This window comes from Cricetulus griseus (genome assembly GCF_003668045.3).
Source record: "Cricetulus griseus strain 17A/GY chromosome 1 unlocalized genomic scaffold, alternate assembly CriGri-PICRH-1.0 chr1_0, whole genome shotgun sequence".
Lineage (NCBI taxonomy): Eukaryota > Metazoa > Chordata > Mammalia > Rodentia > Cricetidae > Cricetulus > Cricetulus griseus.
The window spans coordinates 150,537,650-150,558,940 of NW_023276806.1; the positions used below are offsets into that span (position 1 = coordinate 150,537,650).

General features: G+C 45.1%; 1 protein-coding gene across 1 annotated transcript in view; it reads right to left on the reverse strand.

Annotated features, from left to right (window-relative positions):
* Positions 1-21,291, reverse strand: part of Rfx4 (regulatory factor X4) — a 69,708-nt gene that overhangs the window by 7,446 nt on the left and 40,971 nt on the right. The window contains exons 10-13 of the mRNA XM_035451063.1: positions 19,172-19,294; positions 18,707-18,868; positions 4,843-5,005; positions 3,140-3,278 (exon numbers count right to left, since the gene is read on the reverse strand). Coding sequence (XP_035306954.1) covers positions 3,140-3,278; positions 4,843-5,005; positions 18,707-18,868; positions 19,172-19,294 — 587 coding nt within the window. The remainder of the gene's footprint in view (positions 1-3,139; positions 3,279-4,842; positions 5,006-18,706; positions 18,869-19,171; positions 19,295-21,291) is intronic.

Below are 21,291 nucleotides of genomic sequence, written 5' to 3' on the forward strand. Positions count from 1 at the left end.
GCCTTTCCATGGTTGCTGCTTCATCTTCTTTTAATAATTTATTTTTATTTAATGCTCATTGGTGTTTTGCCTGCATGTATATCTGTGTGAGGGTGTCAGAAGCCCTGGGAATGGAGTTACAGAAAGTGTGAGCTGCCACGTGGGTGCTGGGAATTGAACTGGGGTCCTGCAGAAGAGCAGTCAATGCTCTTACCCACTGAGCCATCTTTCCAGCCTCTTGATGCTTCATCTTTAAGAACTGGAGAAAATTCAGTCTTCCTGAGATTGTTATGGAAATGGATGAGCCCATCTATTTTGAAATGCCCAGAGGTGCAAGTTGCTTAAATGTTAATGGAAAATGAAACAAAGACTGGTTTGTCTTTGGCAGGACCTTCCCTAAAAGGGACACTTCAATACTGACCTCACCAACAACTTGGGCAGAGATAATATAACTAACTTTTACCCACCCCACTTTACAGATGGAAACTAACTAAATTGTGAACTATAAAGTGTACTGTGTGTGTGTGTGTGTGTGTGTGTGTGTGTGTGTGTGTGTGTGTGTGTGTGTTGTGTGTGTGGTGGGGATTGATAGGGTGTCAAATGCCCTTGTCTGAGAGTCACAAAGAGCCACAAGGCAAGATGGTGTAGAGGCTGGTTGAGTCCTCATCTATATGCACAGGTTTCTTTGTTGATTGTAGCTTGTTCGTACCCATCTATCTCTATTAGAACCAGCTACTGAATGATAAAGGGACCCAGTTGGGTACTTTTGTGGCTTCCAAAGTGGACACTGCAGACCTATCTTTGATCACCAGGGACTCTGTGGGCTTTGCGGAGAACTTGGCTTCTTTTTTTGGTGATGGTTTTAAAACTATCACCTCCAAAAAGAGCTCCTGAAATTTCCTGGGACAGGGGCATGAGGCAGTAGAGAAGGAAGGAAGATAACAGCCAAAGCAGTGGTGTGGTGATGCTGTCTCTGGCTGGAGTGTGAGCTCCCCAAAGCTGCTTCTGCCTCCTTCCCTACCATTCTCCTGGAAGCTGGAGTTGTGCACAGAGAGGCTCCCAGCAACCACTGAGGAAGGAATGAGTGGATGGATGAGTGAATGATGAATGAATGAATGAGTGCCTAGATGGTGCTGAGTGTGATCCAGACAGAAAGTCGGTCATTCAGGGGGATCGAGGCACACATGCTCTGCTCCCAGGAGAGGCAGCACCCAAGGAGCTGGCATCTCTCTCTGACGCAGTCAGGGTTCTCTAATGAATGCCCCAGGTGATGACTTAGTGGAATCAACTTCTTAGCTTGTCTTGGGATTAAACCAGGGTTCCCCTTGGTACTGAGATGGAAATCAAAACAAATGCCTGTTTATCCTGAGTGCCTGTGTATTGTGGATACATTCTCTTCAGGATGTCCCTTGGAGGCAAAGCTGTGTACTGCAGGCTGATGCAATGTAGCCTCCACACAGCCTCCATCCTGCCCTTGCCCTCCTAGGTCCCTGCCCACACCAGCCCCTCTTTGTGCTTATCCTATGGGAATCCTGAGAACTCTTTCTCTGGCACAAAAACTACCTGTGGCTTCTGAACCTTCAAAGCAGACAAAGTACACTTAGCCTACCCCAACCACTGACTGGTTCTTCCTACACCTACTTCCATCCACCCCCAAAAGTGAGAGCCCATCTGGGAGACAGTGGAAGGTGACACACGTGCACAAGAAAGCAGTCACACTTTCTGGGTTCTGTCCCTGCACAAGTCTCTCTGTCCCATTTTCTCTTCTACTAGGTTATCCAGAGTGTATTCAAAGTGCTCAGCATAGGGCCTGGCATACTGCAGTATCTGGGAGAAGTGATGACCTAATGATGGGTTCTGTGTGCATGACCTGGGGATAGAGACTTAATCTCTGCCTTGGAGGAGCTTGGGACTCCTGCAGAGTTAGAAGTCCTTGGCTGACAGAGTATGGGAAGTGTGACTGAAAGAGAAAGACCAGAGAGTGGCAAGCACTTGGTAAAGGCCTGTAAGAAGGAAGGGGGTACTCTCAGGAGACTCACAAAGCCGTAAGATGTTTGGATGATAAGCAGAAAGGTCCCCAGCTTTTGGAACAGTGCCTGCAGATGAAGAAGTTGATACGTGGAGTACACACAGTACAACTGTGCACAACTGCCATGGTTCCACAATGGCAGAGGGTGGTAGGGAAGTCTGAAAGGAACTGAATATTGAGAAGTAAGCTGAAGAAAGGACTGCAATGTGACACTAGACTTGGTGTTTTTGTTTTTCAAAAGACCTCTCCAGCTGCAGACAGGGCAAACTTTAGAGACAGAGACCATCATGAAGGCCTGTTATTACCTAGGTTAGACATAAAGGAAGGCCTTGAGCTAAGGCAGGACAGCCAGGATGTCAAAGACAATTTAGAATATAGAATTGAAGCTGAGTGTGCAGCACTCATGAGGTCAAGGGGGTGGATCTCCATGAGTTCAAGGCCAGCCTGGTCTACATAGTGAGTTCCAGGATAGCCAGGACTATGTAGAGAGAGAAACTCTGTCTTAAAACAAACCAACCAAACCAAACCAAACATCAAAAGAAAAAAAACCCAAACAATTGAATGGAATTGGTGATTGGTGATCAATTGTGCTTGGGACAACACATAGGAGGTGTCTAAGATAACTAGAATGTCCAACAGTAGCAATCTGGGTGCTTCCTCAACTCTTGCCACCCCAGGCTCTACAGGGCTCAGTTTGCGAGACTGTGATGGGTGAGAGTAATCAAGGGCGGGTCCACTTCAGGATGCTTGTGGTTAAGATTCCATGTGGGCCAGACGTTCAACACACACCTGGAGAACCAAGAGACGAGCTATCATGATACAAAGATGCTGATGGATGCCATGAAGGTAGTGATAGGGAGGGAGAGAGGCTCGTTGAGAGGTAGGTGCCCAGAAAGGGCCAACAGAAACACAGCTAGGTGGATCCATCAGAGAGATCCAAGAGAATCAAGAACTTAAGAGAACCATTAAGCAACTTGGATGTATAAAAGAAAGTGAAACATGATCACAAGCACCCAAGGTAGGCCATCACCACTTGAGGGCAATGAGCTGACTGTCCTTGGGGACCTACATGTGGCATATACAATGAACTTATTAACTGTGTTTAGTTGACTACTCCTCCCCTACACTCACCTGTGCAGAGCTCCTGTGGTAAGGGGAATAGTGGAGTGGCCCAGAGATGGCCGTGTCATGAGGCAGGGCTGGATACTGGCTCTGCATTGGGTGAGGATGCTGGTTGCCATAGCTCCCATAGTTATAGCTTCCCGTGTACCTGAAATGCAGCAAGTACAATGGATACTGTGAGTCATAACAGAGAAAAGTCAGTTTGACACCTTAAAAAAGTCAACCTCATCTCCTTTTTTTCTTTTTGTCGTTCCCCCCCACCACCACCACTTTTTCTTCTACTTGATTCCCTCTACTCCACCCTGTTGGCTTTGCTGTGGTGAGTCTAAAACCCCAGGTTGGTTTTCCTTTTCCTCTTAGCATTCTTGGCAAGCGTACACTCAGGGAATGGAACCTGACTTTGATTAGAACATTACTGTGATGGAAACCTCTCCTCCCATTGTGTCAAAAAGCCCATTGTACATCCTGAAGTCAAACAGGGAGAACGTTGTTGCTTTGGACTTTGTGTTTCAGCATTCCTTGGACTTTGTGCTGGGCAGTAGTGGTGAAGAGCCCGAGAAACTTTATGGTGAGAAGCAGCAGCCCAGGGACACTGGTTTTGAGCTAGACCCTGCCACTGTCTAGCAATGTGATCTGGGGTTACTCACAGCTCACATCTGCAAAATGATGCACAGGGTTATAGTGGGACCACTCAGGTGAGGACAATGCCACATGTACACAGGATCATGTGTACACAGGCTGCCACTACCATGACTATATAGCATAAGATCATCCTGGCAAAGAACTGGACCTGTGGCCACATGAGTCTGTATTCTACCATCCTTGTAGATTAAAAAAAGGTCTGAAATACAGTTCTAAGAGTGCATTGTGATTATGCAGGGAAATGCCTCGGGGAATAATGACTGACCCGTTGAGATCCCAGGGGATCTGAACTGTGGGCACATAACGGACCTACAGGCCAGTCAGTGCACACCTTCAAGCCCTCCGCCTTCTGCTGGGCCACCTGTGTGGGAATTGCCTGAGATGCCCCTGCACCCCAGCTATTTGGGGGCTTCTATAGCCAGTCTGCAGGCCTGCAAGCAGCTGCAGGTGAGGCTCTCTGCACTGTGTAATTCTTCTCAATGTCAAGAGTGTTCCAAGCCACACTGCTCAGTGAATGCAGCATAGTCAGTGATGCCTGATAGACAGAACACCAGACCAAGGGCTGCTCAAGTTCAGGTAATACCTCTAAACAGATGTGCAGGCTGGTCATCACAGCGGCACCCCCCTCCACCCCCCCCCGCCCACGTGAGCACTGTTGGAAGCCATGGGGGCTCCTGAACCTGGAGCACACTGCAGTCCTTTAGAGCCCTCCCTACCACAGGTAGGGGAGACCACCTTTAACTAGAGTCTGAAGAGACAAGGACACACTGTGAGTAAAGATCTACTCGGGGAACTGCTGGGAAGGGATGTGAGTGATGAACTTCAGCTTTGGAGTGAGACATGCTCACTTGGGGCTCCACAATTTGCCAGCTGCCTTGGGGAGCTACGGGGCCATTCATCCTTTCGTCCCTCCTTCCTCATCTGCATATAGTGGGGGTTATGCAGACAGTTCCATAAGGGTATAGCTGAGTAACGTGTGCAGACTAACCAGAAGGTAGCCTGTCCTGCAATCTGTGGAAACGATGACTGTCTGAACCCTTCTCAAGTTCAATGCTGAGCAAGTCACCTACCCATGCTCCTCTCTGTGGGAGTAGACTGGTATCCTGTGTGTGACAGAAGAAGAAGGCATATGCGTGCTCCTCATACAGGGAAGTTGTTGGGAGTTCTCAGCTGGGGACCCAGCAGCTGTCGTCACTGTGTATGTTAGCGACCACGTATATGACTGCATTGCTCCTACAGAGACAGATGGTATTACATTGGTCACTAACAGTTTGTCTTTAGAATGCTACAGTGGCTTCCCACTGCTCCTAAGCTGATGCCAAAATCATTCATGACAAGGCATTCTCTGGTCCAGCTCACCTTACCAGAAGTCTCCGTTGCAGCCCTGGTCTAGCTACAGAATTATTTTCTCCAGAGTACCACAATCTCTAGCTTCACAGGACCTGGCACATGCTGCTTCCACTGCCTAGAATGCTCATTCTTCCCTTACGACCCACTCAGGCTTCATATATGAGTCCAGAAACATGGTCTGCTAACTGCAGACTAGGTGAGGCCCCTTGGGTGCCTTGTAGGTCTTTGTGGTACCTACATTAATATTCAGTTCCCATTCTGGAAGGTATGTGGTTTGATTCATGTCCAGCCCTCCCCCACACCAGAGTGGAGGCTAGGTGTGTGTCAGTCTGCCCAACCTGGCATTTAGGAGAATGCCTGTCTGTCCAGATACACTCAGTAAAAAAAGCTTAAGAGGAAGAAGAGGACAAGAAAAACAGGAAGAGAGGAAGAAAAAGAATGCAAAGCCTGGCACAGTGTGATCCAGGCAGTGGCAAATGAACTTTTCATGCTCAACTTAACAGGTGTTACAGAGTCAGCAAATTGCTTTGAATAAAGTAAGAAGATCCCTTGGGCTCTCTGGTTGAAGATTGGTGGTTGGTACCCTATGGCCTATCCCACACACATTGCTTATTCCACTCACTGCCTTTGAACTGGATACCTAAAACTGCTAAGGACTGGGGGTGGGGGGAGAGTTTGAGAGGGAGCCTGACGAAGGCTAATATTTTTATATTTTATAGATGGTTACAAGAATTTTAAAACTTGCTAAAAGCAGTAAACTCATTTTAGACAACTTAATTTCTGATAAATTTTAAAATATTAAAACAGCAGAAATAAAACCTGTTTTACAAGGTTTAAGGAACAGGATTCAGTATCCCTTTGGGTACACAGGAGCTGGAGAATTGACTAACGTGATATTTTTAAGAGCAAATAAAACAGGCGGTGGAGAAATGGCTTCATGATTAAGATTGCTCTTTCAGAACCTAAGTTCAATTCCCAGCACCCACATGACTTCTTCTGGCCATCAGTAACTTTAGTCCCAGGGCATCCATCTCCCTATTCTGGCCTACATGGGCACCAGGCAAACATGTGGTGCATACACATATAGGCAAGGAAAATACCCATATACACCATGCAAGATAAAAGTAAATTTTAAAAAAGATGAAACAAAAATCCTGTATTGTCTACATAAGCCCATTTCTACCTTAAAACTCCTAGACAAAGGAAGAGTTTGCATATTAGAATTCAGTCTGTTAGGATAGGAGAGATGGCACAGAGGTTGAGAGCACTGGCTGCTCTTCCATGGGTCCTGAGTTCAATTCCCAGCAACCACATGGTGGCTCAGAGTCATCGGTAATAAGATATGGTGCCCTCTTCTGGCCTGCAGCAATATGTGCCAACAGAATGATGTATACATTAAAAAAAAATTCAATCTGCCCTTCCCCCAAAGCTTTGCTGGCAGCACAGGAAATAGCTTGACATGGGGTGGCAAGGCCGGAGGGGGAGAACTGGTGGATTGGCACTATGTTGTTTGCATGGCAGAGACCTGGCAAGGAAGAGTCATGAGGGAAAGTGCCTTGCACTATGAACATATGCAAATCTGCAAACTTGGAATGCAGGTAATATCGCTCTTAATAAGGTGGCAATGATTTACTTCAAGAGCATAACAATGTGTTGTATTTTATTGAGCATCTATTAAGGCTAGGCACTGAGCTAAGTGCTCTCTCCACAAATATCCTTAAATTAAAAAAAATATGGAAACATGTAGAAGCACAGAGGATTTGAGAATATGCAAATGGAAGAAGGAAGAAGAGCCAGCGTGGAAAAAAAAAGTGTAATTAGGAATCTGGTGAAATGGCGTTTCCTAAGTGCCTGTCTCCCTTCACATGGCCTTTACCCTAACCCTGGCTTTTCTGGGACCTGGTGCTACAGTTAGGAGCCTTATGACAGGTAACATGTGCCCATTGTCCTTGGATTTGCATCATGTGGGAGCTTCTTTCAGAGAGCCACATAAAGAAGCCACACTAACCTGTGCCATGTCATCAGTAACCCCATAGTGGACTTCATCTAGATTCTTAAGACAGCTCCTTGTATCAGCACTGGCTGAGGGAGAGAGGCTTCATAGGATGATGAATGGCTTGCCCGAGGTCTCAGAACACATGGGTGGTCAGTGGGGCCCAGGTCAGCCCCACACTTTCTCCTCTCTCTGCCTGTGTGTCTCTGTGCTCTGAAACCTACCATGTATTAGCTGGAAGATGCTGAGAAAGCCTCTCAAATCTTAGGGACCTTTGCTTCACTCTGTAAAATGGGACTAGTCATCTCTATCTTACAAGGCTATTGTAAGGATTAAGATAATATGTGACAAAGAACCTGACATGCAGTGGGTTTTAATGAGATTCAGGCACTACTCTCTTTGAGTTCAGGTATTCTAGTGTCCTTTTGTGCATATGGTATATGTGTACATGTTTGGGGGGTAGGCATGTGTGTTGAGGCTAGAGATCAATGTTGGGTGTCTTGCTCAGTTGTTCTTCACTTTTGTTTTGAGACAGGGTCTTTCTCTGAACCTGGAGTTTGTGAGTTCAGCTAGGCTGGCTGGTCAGTGAGCCAGGGATCCATGCACCTTGCTTCCCTAGGACTGGGATTATAGACATGTGCCACCCCAGCTGGCTTTGCCAACTTAGTCATCTCCCCAGCCCCTTCTTTTTGTTTCTTGTTTTTAACTTTAAATTTTGTTTTTGAAATAAAAATAATTACTATTATTGCTGGGGTGCATGTCACCACCTGCTTGTAGAGGTCAGAGGACAACTTTGTGGACTTGAGTTCCTTCCATCTCTACTCAGACTTATTCAGAAGTTCTTTTGTCTGCAGAGGCCTGCCCCCAGTCCCAGCCCTCCTAGAAGTCCCTTACAGTATATTTCTATGCCCCCCATTCCAGATTCTAAGGAAGAAGACAAGCTTTTTGGGTCAATCTTATCATCAGACACTATATTATTCTATGGTTGTTTGTCTTATTGTTTTGAAACAGGGTCTCACTCTGATTTCAATCCTCCTGTCCCGACCTCTCTACTGCTGAGATTACATGTGTACTATAGTCTGTGTCTTAAGGTTCGTGTGTTAAAGGCTTGATGCCTAGAGTGTTTAAGAGGCAGGGCCTAGGGCTGGAGAGATGGCTCAGAGGTTAAGAGCACTGATTGCTCTTCCAGAGATCCTGAATTCAGTTCCCAGCAACCTCATGGTGGCTTACAACCATCCATTATGAGATCTGGTGCCCTCTTCTGGTGTGCAGATATACATGGAAGCAGAACGTTGTATACATAATAAATAAATAAATAAATAAATAAATAAATAAATAAATAAGAGGCAGGGCCTAGTGGGGGTTTGGGGTCTTGACAGGCACATGACCATGAAGGAGGTTATGGGAGCCTAGCCTCCTCTTCACTCTCTTCCACTTCCAAGCCATCAGGTGAGTGGTTTTTCTTCACCATGGGCTTCAGCCATGATGTGCCACCCCAACCCAGAGCACCAGGGCCTACTTAAGACCCTCACAACTGAGCCAGAATAAATTGTGTCAATTACTTGTTACAATAATGAAAAGCTAGCACACTTGGGATGGAATGTGACTTGCCTGTGACTGTAAGATAGCCAATTACAGTAAACTTCTAAAGAATGTGTTTCTGTGACATCACTGGTGCCCTCATTCAGAAAGTGAGAAGTACCTTTCTTTCTGCATTTCACATCTGTCACATTCTTCCCCAGGTACACTGTTAGAAATCATATATAAACTACCCCAAAGAGTGGCTTCATCGGGAGCGTTGTTGGATATCATTCCTAAGAGTGGCACAAAGATCAGAAGAGGAAACTCCCAAGATGATCAGGTGATGAGGTGATGGGGTGACTGGATTAGACACAGTCCCCTTCTCTGTGCTTTAAATCTCCTCAGAGGGGCTGAAGAGACCGTTCCATTGGAAAGTGATTGCTGTGCAAGTGTGAGGACCTGAGCCCAGATTTTTAGATGGTTATAAAAAAGCTGGGAGGGGCTGTGTGCCTGTAATACCAGTCTGGGGAGGTGAAGACAGGAAGATCCTGGACCAGTAGCCAGCCAGCTCCAGGTTCAGAGAGGGACCTTTCTTACAAAACAAGGTAGAGAGCAGCCACAGAGGAAACTACCTGACACCCACCTCTGGCCTCTGCATGGAGGTACTTGTGAACACACGATCATGACTGAAACACACACACACACACACACACACACACACACACACACACACACACACACGCTAAATACCATGAGATTATAGCACTCTTAAAATTTTAAATCCCCCCCCTTTTTTTTTTACTAAAATGCGCTATTTCTGGGTAAGAAAGTGGATGATTTTTAAAATTTTGGTTTTGTTTTGTGTTTTTATGTAACAAATACATATTGCTTCTGTGAAAGGAATTCATGAAAATGTAAATAGATTTACTACCAGAAACTGTGATGGGCTTGAAAAGTTTGAGACACTAATGAGCCAGTCACAACAAACAAGTGCTTAACTCTTCAAGCCCTGGTTATACCTCAGGGCAGTGGGCAAAGTCGGTGGCTATTTATAGGAGCAGTTAAAGAAGGCAGAGGGTTTTGTCTAGGCAGTAGTAAGACTTGGTGGGATAGCCATCACCTGAGGGAATGCAGCAGAAGTTACTTTTGTCTGAACCCATGGAGCACAGCAACTGTTAATTCAAGTCTCCATCCCAAGCATCAGGCCTGCCAAATAGTAAGTGTTCAGTAAAATTTGATTCCGTTGAATCTGTTGTGGAAGGAGCCAACGCTGCTAGGAATAGCCCTTATCAAACAAAAAGCTAGTAGAACTCCTGGGAAAATGGGACCCTGCAGTCTAGGGAACAAAACCTCTAAATGGCAACGTGCCAGCAATCTAATGCATCCACTCAGGCAGCCTTAAGCAGATTAACACCTACTGGCCTGGGTGAGGAGCAGTTTCTGCCTGGGGAGCAGAGAGAACATCCCTTGTATACCAGCTCCTGGGTGGGGAGCCTCCAGTGAGAAGAGCTGCTGCAAAGCCTGTGGTTTAAGGGACACCAATAAAGGAAAAGTTGATACAGCCCAAAGGCTTGTTATTTGTCAGTTAAACAACAGTGCTTCCCTAATTGCCTAATTCCCATATTTCCTTCTGTTGCCTCCAACCTCACACCATTCACACAACCCCATGTATTTAAAGGTCTGAGGGTAGTGGTAGGACTCCTGACCATTCACAGTTCTATCAAGATTCCCTCAAGGAGCAGTTGATGGCGGCTTTATAGAGCTGCAACTACAATAAGGGACCATTTTCTCCCCATCCCCAAAAGAACATTCTTCCTCAAGCTTGTTTTGGTTCTGGATGGGTTTGCAAGCACAGGCTAGAAAGTGCACTAGGAAAAGAAAGGCCTTCAACAAGTCCTTCAACATAAATTAATGACTGTTCACCCAACAGGAAGCAGAGCTCATTTGTGTTTCTTTCCCACTTTGTTTTGGGGCCAGCAGCATTACCTCCCTTTGCTGTATTGTTTCATTTGTTCTGAGACAGGGCTTCCTATCCTAGGATGGTCTTGAACACATGAACTTCCTTTCTCCAGCCTCAGCTCAAATTCAGTCCCAAGTCCTGGGATTATAAGCACACAAAACCAAACCCAGACTTGCCATATATCCTTTTCCAAGTGAGAGAATTGAGGTCCAAAAGTGAAGGACCTCACTCAGGTTAGATGCAGACAGTTGGATGTTGAGTGCAGACTGCCCTGACTCCAACGCTTTCCCACAACAACCACACTTTCCACTCTCAGATTCCTGGAGATAGTGTTAAAACACAGATCCTGATCCTTTGGGTCAGCAGTGCAGCATTTACTGCAGTAAGAATTTCAAGGAGGACAATGCTGTTGGTCCATGAGGTGTGCACCAAGAAGCAAGGCTCTGAGCTGGACAGTGGTGCCGCACACCTTTAATCCCAGCCCTCGGGAGGCAGAGGCAGAGGCAGAGGCGGGCAGATCTCTGGGAGTTCAAAGCCAGTCTGGTCTTCAAAGAGAGTTCCAGGACAGCCTCCAAACCTACAGAAAATCCTGTCTTGAAAAACAAACAAAAGAAGCAAGGCTCTGTAACACATTGCTTCCTGTCATATTATAGCCTGCTTAAAATAAAAATATTTCCACCAGTGCAGGTAATTGAATCCACATGTTAAGCAAGCACCCTACCATTGAATTACACTCCCAGCCCAGCATCTGAGAGATTCTGCTGAACACTTGTGTAAACTGACAGTTTCCCTAACTGTCTAGCTATACCTTCTCCTCCAGCTGATGGATAAGCTCACTTGACCTGTCCCCACCCCTGGAAAATCTACCCTAAGTCTTTGCTTGCAGTTTCTCAGGAATAAACTCTAGTGAGTATGTGGAGACTGGAAGTTGACGCCATAGACACTAGCCACCAGGCATTTGCAGCTGCTCAAACTTAAATTATGAAAACCAAATGCAGGGAAAATTTCCTTAGTTGAGCTGGCTGATATGTGACTGATGGACATTGTGCTGGACATCTTGGGTTTTTATTTTAAAAGGTGTATAAACTGTGTATGGATATTTTGCCTGCATGCATGTATGTGCGCTATTTTCATGCATGGGACTAGAGTTACAGGATGTCGAGGGTGGGGAGGGGGGGGAGGCTAGGAACCAAACCCAGATCCTCTGCAAGAGCATCCAAAGTTTTTAACCACTAGTCATCTCTCCAGCCATGGCAGATACATTTTGTTTGATTGACTGATTTTAATTACTATAATCACACAAAGTTCTATTTGGGCAAGAATACTTGTTTTCTGAGATACACCAAACAAAAAATTTTTTATATCCTTCAAGACTGAGACAGGAAGATTATGTATATAGATCTGCCTACACCTCTATCCATTGCATTCATGGCTGCCCGAGTTTTGGGGATAGCTGTGTTTAAGGAGTATGCCCACTAATATGGGAAACCTTGCCTGTTTGAGTTACTACACAAACAGCTCCATGGTCAACATCTCAACATCAGACTGACCAAAGTGGCCAGTGGCCAACAATAAATCAATTCCCAGGAAGACATGCTGACTTCATCACTGGCACTCTCTCCCATACTCACATGCCATGGCCAGTCCTCATTAGACCAAGCCCTTTCTGCCTCTGACCTGTGCACAAGATGTCCATGTTGTCCCTCCCCAAGTCCTATATGGTTGGCAACTTGTGACCGATCAGTTTTGTAGCAGATGTCACCTCTGTGGAAAGGCATTCTCTGTTCACCAAATTGGGTAGGCCTCCAGGTTATACTTCTTCATGACATATTGCTATTCACTCATACCTCTTATGGCCATTTGGAGTTACATATTTACCTGGTAGCTTACTTCTGTGTTAACTCTCACCCACTGGAATCTAAGTACCACAAGGGCAGTGGCCATATCTTTTTTGTTTTGTTTTGTTTCCACTTCTGTACCTCCAGGGCTGGGCACAGACTAAACACAGAACCTGTGTTTATTGCTGGACAAATGAATAAAAGATGAAGTGGACGGATGAACATAGTCAAGAAGTGATGGATAGAGTGAAATCAATGCATGCATGCATGTGACAGACTTTTTTTCTGTCCTGATTCACTTCTCCTAATTCTTCAGTGAGGAGGAAGGAGTGGTGATGGAGGGGGATTCACTGTAAATGAGTCACCAGTGTCCGCCATCAGGAGCCGCTGGCCTTCGTTGTCCTTAGTACAAGTGGGCTTTTGTTATTTGCAAAGTCGAAGGGTCAGTTATCTTTGTGACATCCTCAACTGCTGCAAAGAAAGTACAGCTGGGCAGGCCAGATGTTCTACAGTCAGGGCCATTTGTGAGAAATCCCCGTTTCATCAGGCAACCTAACTTGCCAATGAGGGAGTTTGCTGGTTTTGTGTTGCAGGGAACCTGGGTGGGAAGCTGAAAACATGAGCTTAATAGTTAACTTTTATTGTCATTGCCAAAGGAGGGAACGCTTAAAATGACATCATAAATGGGGGTTTTAGAGCCCTTTGGTGGCCTACCCAGACAGAATCTGAGCTTAACATTTTGTTTTAAGTGACATTAAAGAATTGTAGCCCGATGTCATGTTAAATAGGCTGATCAATTAGGCACCACCTGCCATGTCCCCGAGGCATAAAAGTACCCCAGTCCCCTAAATTTGAAGTTTCTGAACTTTGACTGACCAGGAGGGAGGAGGCAAGCCCACAAAGTTCCAGGTGGGTGGATGGCAGCAGGCTAGGTTTTACCCAGTGGAAATGTGTTGGTGTGAATTCCTATAACTAGCTCTTATCATGGGATGTCCAAAGGTTTTAGAAAACTCACTCTACGCTGGCCTTGGCCAGCCTGTTTCAGGTGCTTGTGCTAGTTCTTTTCCTTCCCTCCCCCACAGCCTCTTGTTTAAAATGACAGCACAGTCGGCATATTTAAAAATATGAGTCTGCATGGACATGGATCGAGACCCAGACATGAGTACGTAGAGAAACTGCTCTCCCGGTAAGTCATAGCTCACCCTCTGTGATGCCCAGTCTTCCCTAGCCCTTTCATCAAAGGCTATCACAAGGTCATGTGTCATTGACTAATACTGTGTGCTCCATGAACAGACATGTTAACTGTCCTCTTTTTCATAGCTGAAAAGCGAACATGTGTCCATCCACAGGAGACATTGGTTTGGTGAAAAGACTCCGGTATCTGACTGACCTTGGCTCTTAAGTCACACCTGATACTACATCATTTGAACTTCTGACCTTACCTCAGCCTCCTGAGTTCTGTGATTACAGAGGTGCATCAACACTCCAAGTTTATGTACTGCTGGGAATTGAACCCAAGACGTCATGAATGCTAAACAAGCATTTTACCAACTAAGCTGCATTCCCAGCCCTTACTCTGGGTTCCTAAAAGAAATTTTGGTTTGAGTCTGGCAACATGGCTCAGTGGGAAAGGCACTTGCCACTAAACTTGATGGCCTGAGTTTAATCCCTGAAACTTACATGGCAGGAGGAGAGAGTCAACTATACAAGTTTTCCTCTCATCTCCACATGTGCACATGCACAGACTCACACATGCAAAAGTGCGCGCGTGCGCGTGCACACACACACACACACACACACACACACACACACACACACACACACGCTCATGTGCACACACACACATACACACACACACACACACACACACACACACACGCTCATGTGCACACACACATACACACACACACACACTCATGTGCACACACACACACACACACACACACACACACACGCTCATGTGCACACACACTCACACACATGCAAAAGTGCACACACACACATGCTCATGTGCACACACAGACTCACACATGCAAAAGTGCACACACACATACACACACACACACACTCATGTGCACACACACACACACACACACACACACACACACGCTCATGTGCACACACACTCACACACATGCAAAAGTGCACACACACACATGCTCATGTGCACACACAGACTCACACATGCAAAAGTGCACACACACACATACACACACACACACACACACACACACACACACGCTCATGTGCACACACACACACACACACGCTCATGTGCACACACACACACACACACACACACACACACACGCTCATGTGCACACACACTCACACACATGCAAAAGTGCACACACACACATGCTCATGTGCACACACAGACTCACACATGCAAAAGTGCACACACACATACACACACACACACACACACACACACACACACACACACACGCTCATGTGCACACATACTCACACATGCACATGGGCACACACACTCACTCATGCACATGGGCACACACACACTCACTCATGCACATGGGCACACACATACACATGCACATGTGCACACACACATGCAAATAAATGTAATTTTTGTTTTTAGCTTTTTGGAAAGTAGATAGAATATAAAACAGAAATTTAATAAAACTAACTGGGCATTAAAAATCACATACTGAGTTAAAAGAACATGGGTATGTTTTACTAAATTTACACAATCATTTTCTAAGTTATAATATTATTCAATGAAAGTATGTATAAGACCACAAAGTTAAGAACTCTATAATAATACATGTATAGCACATGCATAAAACCATGCAGCCTCTTAGGAAACTATGTGTGTCTCTTCTCAGACCATAGCCCATTGCATGCAAGGTCCAGTCTCTGGATCCAGATTTGATCCATGTTCACAAGTGGTACCAGAGAAAAATAGCAAAGATACACTTATGCAGGATGACATTTTAATGCCCTCTGGAGATACCTGAGAACAAAGCTGGAATGTGCCAGAATCTTCAAAGCCTGCAGGCGTCTGAAGAGAGCCTGTTTCACATTTGTACTCCTAAGAAGGGACTTTTATGACCTGCAGCACGTTGCACAGAAATCTCTCAACACTTTTATGATATTCTTGTGGCCTTGGTCATCGTCACACCTGCCCCTAACTCGAGGCCTTCAACTCGATACAAAGAAAGCCAGGCAGACTTACTGGCAGCATGAGTCTGAGATGTTCCCATTAGGCTTCCCTGCACACCCCCTACTCACACCTTCCCCTTTCCCAACCTTCCGTTGGTTTGATGGGCCATGCTGGGAGGAAGCCATTCACCCTGATCACACTGTTTGGTGCGCAAAACTTCCCGTGTATTTTAGAAGACAGGATGGCCATGAGTGATTCTGCGTTTGCCTTGGTGATGGTGGAATTGTCAGGAGCATGGTTCAGGGAAGTGGCTCTTGGCAGCTCATTGGCCCGCTGCTTCCTTGGTGAAGCAGGAGACCCAGGGATGCTGATACAACACTCCAATCTAGGAAGAACCCAAGTGCTAGAGCCATGAATAGCACATACATGTTTTGCTGTCAGTGAGCAAAAAACATCATTTTTTCCTCTCTTAGTCCCCTCCCCATGAGTGTCTGAATGTTTGTTCAGCAAGATTCCCAGAGTTTCCAAGTCAGTGGGCCTGTCTGTTAAGTTGTGCTGCACTCCTGGTCTGGGGACCCACTAGAATCTGGGACAATGGGCACTTCCAAATGGCTGCATTTAAAATGCTCTCCTTGCGACAGAATTCCCCACCAAAGCTGTGTGCATGCAAGAAGTGACTTTCTGCTGTAATAACTCCTTACATAATACATAGCACCAAGGCCATCTAACAAAAGGGCTGAGGAAAAAGAGAGACTTAAGGTTTGGTAATAAACGGGATGGCACAGCACCTTACCCATCCCACCACTCCTCTGTGAGATCTCTCCTGATACCTCCAAGCATGGACTTCCTTCCTTGACAGCCCTGTAACATTAGTTCATACCTTGGTTATGCTGTTTTCTATGAGTGTCTATTTCTCTCATCCCTATGTATGGCCTTTTGGTAGCAAGGCCTTGCATAGTAATATTCATACCATACACAGCACTTAGCACAGGACTTGGCACTTTAAAAATATTTATGTATCCATGCACTCGTACTGCCTCTCTCCATGTACAAACTATGAAATAGGACTCTGTACTGAAGATTTTCAATGCATGTTAAACACTGCATCAGATACTGAGTCTGACGTTGTTGATGAAAAGTCTGGTATCAAGCTCAGTCTCCTTTGGTGATTATCTGTTCTCTTTGGAGCTGATATGATCTCTTTGATTTTATTCAGAATTTAGAGATGACTTTCACCTGCACCCCCATTTAATCACCTCAGGAGTCAAGGAAAGGATATTGTTACCCTAGGTCTTATCTCTGTATTCCATAAAACCATTAAACTATTAGTGTTCTCTGTCTCTCTTCCCTCTCTCCCTTCCTCCTGAGCTTTTCTTTCATTCTAGTAGCACAATGCTTTCTTTCTTCCCTTTCTTGCTTCCTCCCTGTCCTTCCCTCCTTTCCTCAATTTATTATTTTTGAGACAAGAGCTTACTCTGTAGCCCCATCCCACCCATCCCACCCACCCCATAGGCCCTGTATGGCTTTAAATACTCAGCAATTCTCCTGTCTTACAGCCTCCTGAGTTGCTGTGCCCCACTCTTTCTCTCTTTGTTTTTTTTTTTTCAAGACAGGCTTTCTCTGTATTGTTTTGGAGGCTGTCCTGGAACTCGCTCTGTAGACCAGGCTGGCCTGGAACCCATAGAGATCCACCTGCCTTCCTCTGCCTCCTGAGTGCTGGGATTAAAGGCATGCTCCACCAACGCCCAGCTCGCCCTGCTCTTTCTTGGAACACTTATTTAAAATGTGAACGTTGGTTTGAGCACACACCTGCAATCCTAACACTCAGGGGCAAAGGAAGTAGGTTCACAACAAATTTGAGGCTGGCCTGGTCTTTTCATATGGAGCTCCAGGTCAGCCAGGGCTACACAGAGAGATGCTGTCTCAGAACAGTAACAACACATCTGAACGTGTCGGCTTTCTCTTAGCATGGCTCTCATACTTAACATTTACTTCTTTGCATTGATTGTACTATCAGAGAAGCTCTTAGCTCATTCATTTAGTTCTCTTTCAGTTGTATTTTGTTTTCTTTTCAACCTATCTGTTGAAATCTGTTGAAAGCTCTTTCAACAGCTATTTATTTCTTTGAAGATCTCTGACTCTCATAAGTATATAACTCCCCTTCCTACTGTGTTAAGCCACTCTTCTCCCATGGAACAGCAATGCTGTGTGTGTGTGTGTGTGTGTGTGTGTGTGTGTGTGTGTGTGTGTGTGTGTGTGTCAGAGAGAGAAGAGAGAGAGAGAGAGAGAGAGAGAGAGAGAGAGAGAGAGAGAGAAAGAAAGAAAGAAAGAAAGAGAGAACACCTTAACCTAAAATCTAGCAATTAAACCCTTTTCAGCTTAGCTGCAATTTGGGAGTTTGTTGGGTCATATGTCTACCATCACCATTCATCTCCAAAGTTTCTAATCTTCCCAAACTGAAACTCTGTCACCCTGTATCCCTATCCCCTGCCTCTAGCTTCTATTTTACACACATGGTCCTTTACACCTTTTGACATGTATAAATACTTTTGTGAAAATTGATATACAAATATCTAGTTGGGGTTCTTTCAGTTGTTTTAGATATGAATGATTAATTACCTAGGCTTGGGCGATTATTGGGTGTGGTTTGGTGTATGAGAACACAGTGTGGATTTTATGCTGTGGTTCCCCTCCGAACAGCCTTCTAACAGCATCCGCTTTACCAGTCATGCTCTGGGTGGCCCAAGGGTGGCCTAAGACCAACTCCACTCACAGATGCTGCCTCACTCAGTCTTAGTATGGCTTCACATGGCCTCCTGCCTGTTTACCTTCCCACAGACAGTGCTCAGGTCTGGGCTCATGTTTCTTGTTTTCAAGAGTGCCTACATACTGACTCATGTAACATTAATCATTTCAGTGGCCTACTTTGGGGAATAGAGATTTATCATGTGTTTAATCTGCCAACTGAAAGCAGCAACATATGGAAGATGTACTAATGAGTAATTTGAGGCCTGTAAGAATCCCACAAATCCAAGAAGATTCCCAAGTCTTGGTATTTCTCTTTGTCTTTTGAGGAAGACTGTTTTCCAGAAATTTCTTGCTTTCAATATCTTCTCCCCACCTAGCACTTTGAAGACCCTCTGCTTACCTGTTGTGCTAAGTCCAGTGTACTCGGGGGATGGGTTGCTGGCAGGGGAGGATGGAGGTGGCACCTCCACAGATGTGGCAGATTTTGCTGGAGAAAATGATGGTACTGATGAAGGGGTGGGTGGGGCAGCCTCCGTCAAGATAATCTCTTCCTGGACTTCCGCTACAAACAGAGAAAAGATAAGTCCTTAGATGCCAAGGTCAAGTCCAGTTCCCTTTACAGAACCACAAAAAAAGGAAATATGCTTTCTAATCTGTGTTGTATTGGTTACTCTCTGCTTAAGCCCTTCAGTGGTTTCCATACACACAGGTGCACTCTCAAGAGGAAGGTAGTGTTGATTTCTCAACATCTGACCCCCTCACCACAGCTAGGTCTTTGGTGTGTGGGATTCAGGAAACAGAAGAGGAGAGAGTACATTAATAAAGAGTGCTAAGCTCTGACATGGCCATGGAGGCTCCAGCTTACCAGTACTGCTTCCTTCTCCCTTCATGGCCCGCATGAGCTCATTGGCCCGCTCCTGACAATGCAGCGACTCTAGTAAATAGAGCACGTAGTCATCAAACATCAAGTGAATTAGGTGGAAAGACCCTGGAGAGAAAAGATCAAAAGGGAAAGGGAGTCAGATCACTTTGTGGATTCCCCTCCACCTGGACTGCATGCTGTGTGTCCTCTAACCACGTGTTCGGGACCTCATTCCTCTCCCTTATGGTTAGAACTGTCTGCCCTTTGCCATATTCCCACTAATTCTTTTCCGTGCATATGTCACCATAAAAAATGACACATGCTGAGCCCCTCCAAATGTGCCTGAGCTTTCAGGTTCCAGGCAGTCCCATCCTTGCCTCGGTACTCTTCCCTATTCCCAGCTTGTGTCAACACAATGGCACTCATTTCCATCCTTTCTATCACACAGCCTTTAAGTATGCCCATGGCAGGCAATGTGCTTTCTAGCTCATGGTGTCTGCCAATGTACCTGGTATAATCCCAGCGACAGAACTGAACAGAATAGAAATAGTAAATTTGCAGTAACAGAATTATTTCCCTAAATGTTTTGAGGCTCATTTAGCACAAGGTTTTTAGAAATTTTGTCCAAGTGGACAAAATTTGAGATTTTCAAGGTGTGCTCTTCATTTAGAATGTAGATAATTCCTAAAAAGGAAAGTAAGCAGTCATTTTAAAGACTGTCCCATGTATCAGTGCCTGTGCTCAACAATCCCCAGGGTCTAAAACCACCCAGCACAGATGGCATTACAACATCTGTGTTTCAGCCTACCTTGCCTAACACTTTTAAATAAGAACAACAAAGTTAGATGTACAGTGAGTAGGTGCTCCGTGGCAACCACTCTATTAGGTTATTGTGTATAAGCTACATCTCAGCCACGAGATAAACATAGTAGTTTGTTACAAAAAGGAAAATGAGACTCTGGAATCACAGAAACATGCAAAGCCATGCAGTTAAATGGCAGAACTGGATTGGAATCCATCTGCTCCTCAAGTTGCTGTTGAATTATTATGCAGTGTGATGTTCTCTGAAAGTAAGATAGTGAAGCTTACATTGCAGAAAGAGATATGTATACATCAGATATCTAATGGTAATTTGTTAGCTTAAGAATTATACAATGGGAGCTGGAGAGATGGCTCAGAGGTTGAGAGCACTGACTGCTCTCCCAGAGGTCCTGAGTTCAGTTCCCAGCAACCACATGGTGGCTCACAACCATCCGTTATGAGATCTGGTGCCCTCTTCTGGTGTGCAGGTATACATGGAAGCAGAATGTTGTATACATAATAAGTAAAATCTTAAAAAAAAAAATTATACAATGACTGATCCACCCAGTTACAGTTTAAAAAAAAAAGTCAAAGGATAGCATCAGATACTTAAGCATTCATATTGGAGGGATTGTTTTTATTTGCTAGGATGCTGGTCTAAGTCAACATGGATGGAATAAAACATCCATGAACTGGTAAGTTAGAATGGAAAACCCTGGATGGTAAAAATTGGCTTGCCTAGTAGTATTTGTCCAGGTAACCCCTTAGAAACCATCAACACACTCAATAGTTCTGCTCATTTTAAATAGCTCTACAAAGTTTCTGCTTGAACAGGAATTTTGTAGAGCTCTTGCCCTCTGCCTACAACCACTCTGTGGTTCTCTGATTACAGGAATGCATCAAGGCCCTGACTTGGTAGGGGCTACTGTGTCCTTTAAAATCCATCATTAGGGTTATTGGGCAAAAAGTAGTCCAGTGCCAAGGTGTCATGGCCACAGGGGAGGATAAATATAGAAGGAAAACTGGAGGCGGGGTTGAGAAAGAGAGGAATTTTTTAAGGACCCTCCAGTCCTCATTCTGTGGCCATCAGTGTCAGGGGTACAGCAGAGACTTGATGTACATAGATTAGAGAATGAGGAGTGGTCAAGAACAGACTACTTTATGATATGTACCAGGTAAGCTGTTTGACCTTCCAATGGCACTATGAAGGTTTATTCTTGGCAGCTAATATGTGGGGGCAAGTTAAGTCTCAGGGAGTATATACCACTGGCTCAGGCCCAGAGCTAGTCATCTCCAATGGCCATTATGAGAAAAAAAAAAAA